The sequence below is a fragment of a genome, assembly GCF_019968985.1.
Source record: "MAG: Porospora cf. gigantea B chromosome Unknown PgB_NODE_948_length_9191_cov_230.048, whole genome shotgun sequence".
NCBI classification, from domain to species: Eukaryota; Apicomplexa; class Conoidasida; order Eugregarinorida; family Porosporidae; genus Porospora; species Porospora cf. gigantea B.
This window is the reverse complement of record NW_027179357.1, coordinates 1-9,191: the sequence shown is the minus strand read 5'-3', so window position 1 is coordinate 9,191 and position 9,191 is coordinate 1. Positions and strand designations below refer to the sequence as shown.

Here is a 9,191-nt window from a genome sequence, read left to right as displayed (position 1 = left end):
TCTTCGACCGTTACCAGAGAGCGCAGGAGTGGCTCGCCGAGGTCTACGTGAACACTATGAATGTGATCCACTACTCTCATGACCTTTACAACTATGAAGCCCTGGAGCTCGCCCTTCACGACACCAACGTCCATCGTCTGATGGCCTTCGGAGTCGCTGGTATTTCCGTGTTGGCTGACAGCTTGTCTGCCATCAAGTACGCCAAGGTCACCCCCGTGCGTAACGATCAGGGGATAACTACGGACTTCCAGATCGAGGGAGAGTTTCCCTTCTATGGCAATGACGATGACCGCGTTGATGACTTCGCCGTCTGGGCCTTGAAGTCCTTCCACTCCGAGCTGAGCAAAACACCCACCTACCGAGGGGCGCAGCACACTCTGTCGGTTCTAACCATCACATCCAACGTCGTCTACGGAAAGACCACCAACTCCCTGTGGCAGAAAGATGGGGGCAATCCCCTTTACGGTCGTGACTGCACTGGAGCGCTGGCTTCTTTATCTACAGTCGCCAAGCTCCCCTACAACGCCTGCCTTGATGGTATCTCCAACCTTCTCTATGTAGATTTTGAGCTGATTACATATGTTGCAAAGTTACCCTAATTGCGGAAAGTTGGATGGATACCTTTCAAAAAATGAAGAATGCCATTCGTGATCTCTCTCAGCTTCTTGACGCGATACGCAGATACACGACCGGAAATATAAGTTAGGTTCCACCAGGATTCGTCACTGATTGAATGCTGCGCTTTCCTTCAACACTGACTTCAACACTGAGATCGTTGTCGAGCGTTGGGGAGTCGGAAGCAGCGACAGGTGATTCATCTATTGTGGATAAGCTGCGCTGCACCGCCGCAGATCCTAACCGCTCCAAAGCTTCGCCCATTTCCCATTGAACGAGCGACGTTAGTTGCAGTAAATGTTCCTGCAAGACGACAAAGTTGTTCGTGAGGCCCCGGCTGAGCTTCTTCATATGGCTTCTGAGATCCTTGACGTGGAGGCTCTGTTGTCGCGTGATGTGTTCCAGGATGCTAAGCCGGCTGAGAGCCTCCATAAGATCCTTGCTTTTGGCAGTTCCGGCCTGAAATCGTTGCACTCCGAGTAAGAACTCCCGTATAGACAGGCGTGATTCTGGGTCGTCAGGATCAGCTAGGATGTCACAAATAGAATGAATGTCGTCAAGGGAGTTCAATCCGAATGCCTTTAAGAGATTTCTGAATCCTTCATGTCCAGTAGCGATGCTGATGTATTCACTCTTCGTCAGGATTGTTTTCTTGGTGGTCCTCTCCATCCCGACCTGAAGCCGTCGCCGCCTGTTGTTTGTTTCCACATCTTCTCGATCCTGTTCATCCTTGGAGTAATTGATGGCGCTTTCAACAATTATTGCTGTCAGCAGATTCAGAAACGCGAAGCAGCTTACGGCAACAAACATGACAAAGAACCACCACATTGATGGGCTCGTCACCACTACGGGGTCCACTAGTTCCACCCAGGCGTCCAATGTCATTATTTGGAACAAAGATTTCACCGTTCTTCCGATAGTTCCAAATTTGGCCTACTGGATGACAGAGTAAACTGAATCTTACCGACGTATAATCTCTGATATCAACGCCAATCATGTCCATTTGCCAACCATCGTATGTCCCAGAGATATTTGGGTTGTCCGCCAGAAATACAGTAAGAGGTACTGCGAACACGAAAATCAGCAGGAATCCGACACTCATTCCCCATAACAACACTCGTAGGCTGTAGGTGATCCCTCGTACAAGAATCCAAAACTCCCTAAACAGTGAGTCAAAACGAACGATGTGAACGACCCTAAGGACTCGTAGTACGCGAGCAATTGAAAAAGATTGAAAGGCCCGAGCTTGAGGAGAGTCGTAGCCGTAAAGGGCACCTGCAACTCCGAATGGCACTAGTGAGAAGAACAGTATAACCAAATCCATGACTGCGAACATATCCACGAAGAACCGAGATCCAAAAACCCCCAGTTGTAAAGCCATCTCCATCCAAAAACCTAACAGATAGAATAACTCCAGAAGCTTAAACACGGTTTGCGCTCGCCCTGATGTGTGATCCGAATGCAGGTCCCACTCCACATTGCAACACACCACAACGGCGTTGGCGATAGCGAAGAACCAAACAGTCATCTCCCACGCCCAACTCCGGAAAAACTTTTCAGTGAGCTGCCTACATCGAGACGATTCCAGCACGAATCCATCGGCCTCTATCTCGAAATCTGCATAGTTAAGAATATCCTTCTCGAAGGGTTGCATCAGATTTCCCTTCAGATAGGCCAGACCCGCTCTTGAGAAGATCTGCGTGACTGCCCAACTGGTGCCTGTTGACTGTGACGGTGCCGGTCTATCAGACATGGACGTTACTGGTTTGAATATAGGCACTTCCGCCTCGCAGATCTCCAAAGAACGGGCAGTGTTGGTTTGATGACTCGCTTTTGACCTTCTTCTGTTGGAATGGTCGAGGATTTCGTCAGCTATCAGTTCTGGCTCTGAGGCCAGGTCATCGTGAACAGAGGCCAGGAGCGCTATATGGGATGAGAGCCGATGATTGAGAGGGTCATTGTCCATGTGGAAACTCCGCTTGAAACGAGGTAGGTCTCGGCAGGTTGCTTCCTTTGGTGCCGTTACAGAAGGTCGGCGTACGCCAGGAACGGTGACCAGATCGAGTCCCTGATCCCCGTTGCTGGTGGATGTGGATGGAGACCAAGGGACCACCCCATAAGGTGAGTGGGGAGAGAGTCGAGACAGCCTCAACCTTTGTTGGTAGTATGACTCCTCTTCACTAGATGACCAGCTAGGAAGAGGTTGCATTCGCGCTGTAGCTCCTGTAGGCCTTCTTGAGTAGTTTGTTTTGGCGGAGCGGCCGCTTGGCAAAACGTTGAAGGTTTCCAGGTACTCGTCGAGTTCGTCAAGTGTTGTTGCTTTTGCCGCTCGCCGGAAAACGAGATCGTCATCATCAGACATTATTCACTAAAAACACGGTGCTCAACTTTAGTATGGGGTGCTTCGTGATCCAGGCCTCCGGTCTGTGCTGTGATCTCTGGCACTCTCCTGGATATCTCCGCTAAGGGAGCAGGTTCGGCTCTCGTAACTTCCGGCGTAGGTGCTCGGCGCAGAGCTGACGGGAGCTTGGGCGGCTGGGTATGGGTTGGCAGGCATTTCGTAGGGTGAACTGCTTGCATAGTGCTGAGTAGGGGGAGTGTAGGCCTGCGTTGAAGCGTTATACGCTTGAGCAGGGCTATAAACTTGAGAGGGGTTATAGACCTGAGTACGGGGAGTATAGACCTGTGAAGGTGATGTTGCACTATACGTAGATGCATAGGTCTGAGGGGGCTGAGTAGGAGGACTATACACTGAGGCCGTCATCGATCCGCTGGCTCCCGTATACGGCTGCCCCGGCTGCACAGGCTGTACAGGCGGCCCAGACGGGAAGCTGCTGCGGTAGTCTGCGTAGGCGTACTGGGGCGGGGCGTAAGTCTCCTCTCTGCGACCCTCGTCCGCGTGGAACTCCGCTTGTGGAGGCGAGTAGTAGCTGCTGGTTCTGGGAGTCGAATGCTCGCGGGCGGGCTGCTGTTGTTGGCGCATTCGAGAGCGAGACTCGGCAGGCCGAATGTCGACTTTGTCATTAGGGGTTACCATGTGGGTTCTGCTGAGAAGGCACTTCTTGGAAGACTCCTCATCACAGTAGACAACAAAGCCGAACCCCCGAGACCGACCTCCGGGACTACCGTCGACGTTGACTCCAGACCCATCACGCATGATAGTCGTCTTCTCTATGGGGCCGAAACGACTGAAGTACTCATCCAGGTCGGACTCCTTGAGCACAGGGTTGATACCACCGACGAATATCTTTCTGGCCAGGTTGACATGCTCATTCTGCATTCTACGGACGTGAATCTGAGTCACAGGATCCCAGATGTCTCACCTTCCTCCCTTTGACAAGGTGGTCCTGAGCAAGAATGTCGTTGTAGGTAGCCTCGTCTGTCAACGTCACGAATCCGAATCCGCGATGCCGACCGGAACTGTGGTCGACGACAACCCTCACTTCGTGAACGGGGCCGAACTTGGAGAAGTGGGAACGCATGTCATCGTCCCACACGTCCAAAGGAAGTCCGCCGACGAATAACTTCCACGGCTCACTGTGTGACTTCTCTACGGGGATGTCCATAAATGGCTGAATATACCATCACTATCGACACAAACACCGCCTTTTTTTCTTGGTCGGCGTCATATCAGGGGTTGAAGGGGTCAATGGCGAAGGGGTCAACGAGGGGGATAGGCAACGCAAAACGCCCCATTGCGAAGGCTCTGAACGGTGAACGAACCGCCAGTACAGACTTCTGGCGTTACACGGAGGTGAGGCTGACATAGACAGAGCGGCTGCCTTTTGGTGGTTCTGCGTGAAGCGGTGGTCTTGATCCACTGGAGGCACGGGAGGCTTCCGGTTCGGAGATTCAATACTTGACAGGGGTTCAGGGGATGCTTTCTCAACCGAAGGAGCTTCAGATGGCGATTCAATGGCTCTTGAAAGCTCAGAGGCCAGGACTCGAACGCTACTTTTGGCCAGGCATGAGCTGAATGCTGTCATACCGGTGCAGTCCTGCGGTATCTGGTCACTAGACTGTTGTGTGGCCAAGCAATGCTTCACACCAGACAAGAGGAGTCTGTGTCATCGCTTCGTGGACCTCACTGCATAATAAAGGAGGCGCCTTTGGCGTTGACCCAGTCAACGACTGACTTCGAAGCCCTGGCGGTGCTTGCGGAACTCCCCTCCAAGCAGATTTCCACGGTACATGCTCCTGTAGGTTGGGTGACCGAATACTCCGAGCATCGTGCTAATTGCATCGAACACGGCCGCGAGTCTAACACTTCATTGACAATTGCTTGTAGTCGTGGCGCCCCCACGTGAAAAGCAGCCACATGCATTGACCTGATGGCGTCAGCTTTTAGCGGCGAAGGACCTCCCTGGAGTGGCAGGCCAGTCTCGTTTACCCCGCTGCTGTGACAACGAGCGTCACAACTCACTCAGTTTCAAGCATTATTAACCTTTTCATTGAGAGCCGAAGAGTGAATTAATGAACGCTGCCCAGTGTGGCTGTAGGTTGGAGCTCGTAAGGCCCTTTGAACCGGTTCCGGCGACATTGGCAAACTCCTCCTGATGGTCCCCCGTTATCCAACCAAACTCTCCATCGCCCAGTTCGCCACTGGACTCGCTGTCAGACTCGTGAACTGCGGAGACTTCCGTGACCCGAGGCTGAGAGGGTTGACGGCCTATTACCTCAGGCACAACGCATCTCTTCTTCGCTCGACGTCTCCGTAAGGACTGCATAGAGTCCACACTTCTATCCAGCTCCAGCTGCCAACGGGCAGAGGCTGCCCTTACCCTAGCGAACCATGGCGGGTGCAGCCTCAGCAGCTGGGGGTTGCGTAAAGCGTACATCATCCCATCAAAGGCGCCCTTGATGAGATCAGCCACCTGCTCGACAATAGCGTAAAGCCCGTCATCAGTCATGCCGCTCGCCGTAATTCGCAGAAACAGCGAGCTGAATGCTCGTGCAAGTCGTGCAAGGGAGAACGCCTGACTGACCAGTGCAATCACTGACGGCAGATCACGCACCCACGTGTCGCCTGCAGCATCTTGCAGGATGAAGAACGTCATTCTCACACAGGAGACCAGGCAATCTACATGGGAAGGCTCACTGATAGGTCGGTCGATCAAATCTCCGATTAGCATCTCCACAACTCGACAGGTGATCAAAGAGCCTCCTGGCCAGGTGCTAAGTCGACCAGTGAGTTGTCCGACTGCAGTGGGAAGCGCGTCCATCGAAACTAGCGATAAGCTTTCTCTCGTCAACTGCAGCACCAATGGTAAATACACCTCCTGAGCTCCATCGGATAACTTGGCAAACTCATTCGACACTCCAGCAGTCCACTCCTCTGCCACCTCCAGCAGATCAGGGGTCAAAAACCGGCACAACGATATCTGGGTGTTCCAAAATTCGACATCTCACATTGCGGTCTAGAGGTAACTGCCACGGTACTAGCATCGTGGGGTACTCCTCAGCACCTTCTTTTCTCGGCGTTTGGCTTCCGTCCTGTCGCCGAGGCCGAGGACTGCGCCCTACGAGGGTCATAAGTTCACTTTGGCCGGAAGAATTTTTCGGACTGACCAGGGGTACAGAGCAGTGTCGAGGACTCCGTTCTACAAGGGTCAGCAGGTTGGACTTGACAATTTGAGGCTCGGGTTTCGGTCGGTGGGGACTCCTGGCAAGTAAGCCCAGTAGATCGAGTCGCGAAGACCCCCGAGTCAGCTGCGACAGTTCGCAGTCACCGCTGCGATTGACAGTTCGAGGTGTGATAGGGGACCTCTTCAACCGCTTAAGCACTGGAGTGCAGGCTGCCGTTTGAGTGTTTGGTGTAAAGGATATCAGAAGTTGGCTCAGGATGTTCTTGCAGTAGTGTGGGATGCGCGATCGCCCCTTGAGGGAGCTCAGACGCCCCAGCAGCTTGATCAAACCCACAACTGAAAGCTGTACGCAGCTCACGTCTTCCGAAGTTCGAAACACCCCATATAGGCGGAACAGCAGCAGATGCAACACCTCCGACAGAAACCGGTTGGCAGAAACCCCTAACCAACTTTCGATCTCCTGCCACTCTACCTTCGGAAGGACCACATACAACATTGTCTGCTGTAGGAGGAGAGCAAAGGGTGCATAGGCTGGGTCGGGTGGTTTCATGCTGCGCGTGGCTCTTCCATTTTCATCCAGCTGCTCCTCAGTTATGGCTTCCCAGAACGCCTGTACGCTCCATCTCACCAAGTCCACCTTGGGGGTTAACTCCACGGTTTGGGAATCCACCAGTACTCGGTCACGCTGCCTCTCTATGGGAACCCCGAGCAGACTAGCTAGACAAATGGCATCCCTCCCAGGTTCGCGTACCACGCTCTCCAATCCCCTGGTTGTCAGATTCGGACACGTATCGCGATCGCCTCCGTAACCACCAATGTAGTGGGCAGCGATAAACACCGGCAATGGAGGCGAAGGTGACTTGACGTGTCCGAATTCTACAGTATCTGCGACAGTGTAGCATCTATCAAGCAGCTCCGAACATGGGCAGCAAGGATGACTGTGTACTATAAGGCCTTGCCGAGCAATCTCAGATAGCACCCCTTGACAGGTCGCTTCGCTGTGTTGCTCTCAACTCAACTCTCACTCCATCTGAGCGAGCCTGCGAGGGCGAAATAGGGCTAGGTCGCCCTTCCGCAGACAGGAGTAGCCTCGCAAGCATCCGATCGAGTAGCGGACCCAGACAGTTGGGTCCGCTACCGCCTCTCTCACGAAATCGGCGGTCAACCTTACAGTATGACATAAACTGTCAACTCCAACAGAATCTTCGTTCGTTCTCAGAGATGCAATGAGATATTGTAAAAACATCTCCACGGATTCACGAACGCAGAGAACCGTAGCCATGCACGTAATCAGCGTCCTTTTCGACCGTGTCGAGCAGAACATCTCACTTGATGAGGTCTGTCGGAATATCAACGAGAAAACCATGGTCTCCGCCAGAAGCTTGCATACCAGGGGTTGCAACCGCGAGTCTCTCGCTTGTACCTGCGGCAGCTGCACCTTTTGCCTGTTTACGAAGCTCTTCACCGCCCGTCTCGCCGCCTCAGACGTGCGGCTCGAACAGTGAAAACGTGCCAGTGCCAAGAGTCGTTCTTCCCATGCATGTCCGTGACCCCCGTCGAAAATCGTAGGCAAGCACTCGCCTACAGCACCGACTGAAGAGAGATCACCGTAGTTATGGAGGTATGACTCAACAGCCGAATCAAACCGAAAGAGCATTTCACCAGCATCTTCTCTGTACATTAGTGCCCCAATTGGCAATAATTACTAAATAGCAATCAGACCACGATGAGTGGCAGATGCGCGACGAATCTACCATTAGGTCTTTCGGCCTCATTCTGCACCCTCTCCACCTCTGTGGGCACTCTTGAGGAAATAGACGATTATCATGAGGATACATGTTGGAAATGACACCGAAGTCATCCCTGCGTGTTTAGGATTGTGCTCATCCTACTTGTTGCAACAGTCCATCGGATTGGGAGGGCGCCAAAGAGGGCAGCGTCTCGTGCGTCGTTGTCCTAGATGGAGGTTGCATCGTCCTCTTCTGAATCGGAAAAGGATGTTGCCTCGTCCTCTTCTGAATCGGGAAAGGATGTTGCCTCGTCCTCTTCTGAATTGGGGGGAAAGGAGAAGACGCCGAAAAAGGAAAACGCCCATGAGAACTTTCGAAGTGAGAAGTTGGCCGGGATGGCGCCCAGCACCCGTCCCCTTCAACCTTTGGAATCAGAAAACGCCACCTCAACCCGACGAGCAGACGCTGCATAGCGCTCAAGCACACTTCGAAGCTGAAGCCACTAGAGACGCGGTATGCCTTCAGGAGCTGACTAGGGCCCTCGACCTTAGCATGAACCGTCTTCGAACGGTGTATGACGGCGAAGATGTTTGCCACAGGTACGACGACCTTTCCGAGTGTAGACAACGGAACTCCTACAACAAGCAGATACGCGAGGCACAACTGAATCTGATTCGTGAGCCTTTTGACTCGAACCTAACGCTTCTCTGCAACGCTCGTATCCATTCCGCGACCACACTTCAAAGACTCAACGCGAAATTGCACTTCCTAAAGCGGAAGTTGACCTCTGTGCCCCTTGGTGTTGAGGCTCTTGGTGTTGAGGAGCAAATCTCACAAGTTCTCACCGAGATGGAGATCGAGTTGGGGCGCGCAATAAGTGAAGAACGTGCCATAAATGGTTCTATGAACAATGTCTAGGACAATACGTCCTTCTCATCGAAGAAAAAGCGAGTGTCTTCGTCAACACCGCCACCATCTTGTGTCCCAAACAAGAACTCCTGAGTCGTCCTTGGAGGTCCAATTGGGGACACGTAGTCATCTTTTGATGCAGTTTCACGGTCCAATGGTGAAGAGCCCCGAAGAAGGTAATCATCACGACCCACCTGTGAATACACTCGTGAAGCCAACTCTTCCTGGCTCTCCTGTGAAAATCCTCGTGAAGCCAACTCTTCCCGGCTCTCCTGTGAAAATCCTCGGGAAGCCAACTCTTCCTGGCTCTCCTGTGAACGATGTCGCGAGGGTGACAATCGCTCCTGTGAGG

The 9,191-nt window shown here is 52.8% G+C and overlaps 6 protein-coding genes across 10 annotated transcripts; 3 read left to right on the top strand and 3 right to left on the bottom strand.

Annotated features, from left to right (window-relative positions):
* Positions 1-56: 56 nt before the first annotated feature.
* Positions 57-599, top strand: KVP17_001966 (uncharacterized protein; the record flags this gene model as incomplete). The annotated part of the gene is made up of 1 exon (XM_068517837.1): positions 57-599. The coding sequence occupies one exon, from the start codon at positions 57-59 to the stop codon at positions 597-599; it is 543 nt and encodes a 180-aa protein (XP_068370989.1).
* Positions 600-702: 103 nt separating this feature from the next.
* On the bottom strand, positions 703-2,977 carry KVP17_001962 (uncharacterized protein; the record flags this gene model as incomplete). Its single annotated transcript, XM_068517829.1, has 2 exons — positions 703-1,548; positions 1,580-2,977. 2 exons carry the CDS (start codon positions 2,975-2,977, stop codon positions 703-705), a joined length of 2,244 nt encoding a protein of 747 aa, XP_068370981.1.
* Positions 2,978-3,004: 27 nt separating this feature from the next.
* On the bottom strand, positions 3,005-4,181 carry KVP17_001963 (uncharacterized protein; the record flags this gene model as incomplete). 3 transcript variants are annotated; one of them, XM_068517831.1, is made up of 2 exons in its annotated part: positions 3,005-3,910; positions 3,939-4,181. In XM_068517831.1, 2 exons carry the CDS (start codon positions 4,179-4,181, stop codon positions 3,005-3,007), a joined length of 1,149 nt encoding a protein of 382 aa, XP_068370983.1. The 3 variants fall into 3 exon arrangements, with proteins under 3 accessions (XP_068370983.1, XP_068370984.1, XP_068370982.1); XM_068517832.1 differs by lacking the exon at positions 3,939-4,181 and having other exon boundaries at positions 3,005-3,895; XM_068517830.1 differs by having other exon boundaries at positions 3,897-4,181.
* An 882-nt stretch (positions 4,182-5,063) lies between these two features.
* On the bottom strand, positions 5,064-7,881 carry KVP17_001965 (uncharacterized protein; the record flags this gene model as incomplete). Of its 3 annotated transcripts, XM_068517835.1 has the most annotated exons (3): positions 5,064-5,996; positions 6,025-7,198; positions 7,226-7,881. In XM_068517835.1, the coding sequence occupies 3 exons, from the start codon at positions 7,879-7,881 to the stop codon at positions 5,064-5,066; spliced, it is 2,763 nt and encodes a 920-aa protein (XP_068370987.1).
* Positions 7,481-7,705, top strand: KVP17_001964 (uncharacterized protein; the record flags this gene model as incomplete). The annotated part of the gene is made up of 1 exon (XM_068517833.1): positions 7,481-7,705. The coding sequence occupies one exon, from the start codon at positions 7,481-7,483 to the stop codon at positions 7,703-7,705; it is 225 nt and encodes a 74-aa protein (XP_068370985.1).
* A 412-nt stretch (positions 7,882-8,293) lies between the features above and the next one.
* KVP17_001961 (uncharacterized protein) lies at positions 8,294-8,848 on the top strand (the record flags this gene model as incomplete). The annotated part of the gene is made up of 1 exon (XM_068517828.1): positions 8,294-8,848. The coding sequence occupies one exon, from the start codon at positions 8,294-8,296 to the stop codon at positions 8,846-8,848; it is 555 nt and encodes a 184-aa protein (XP_068370980.1).
* Between the last annotated feature and the right edge of the window lie 343 nt (positions 8,849-9,191).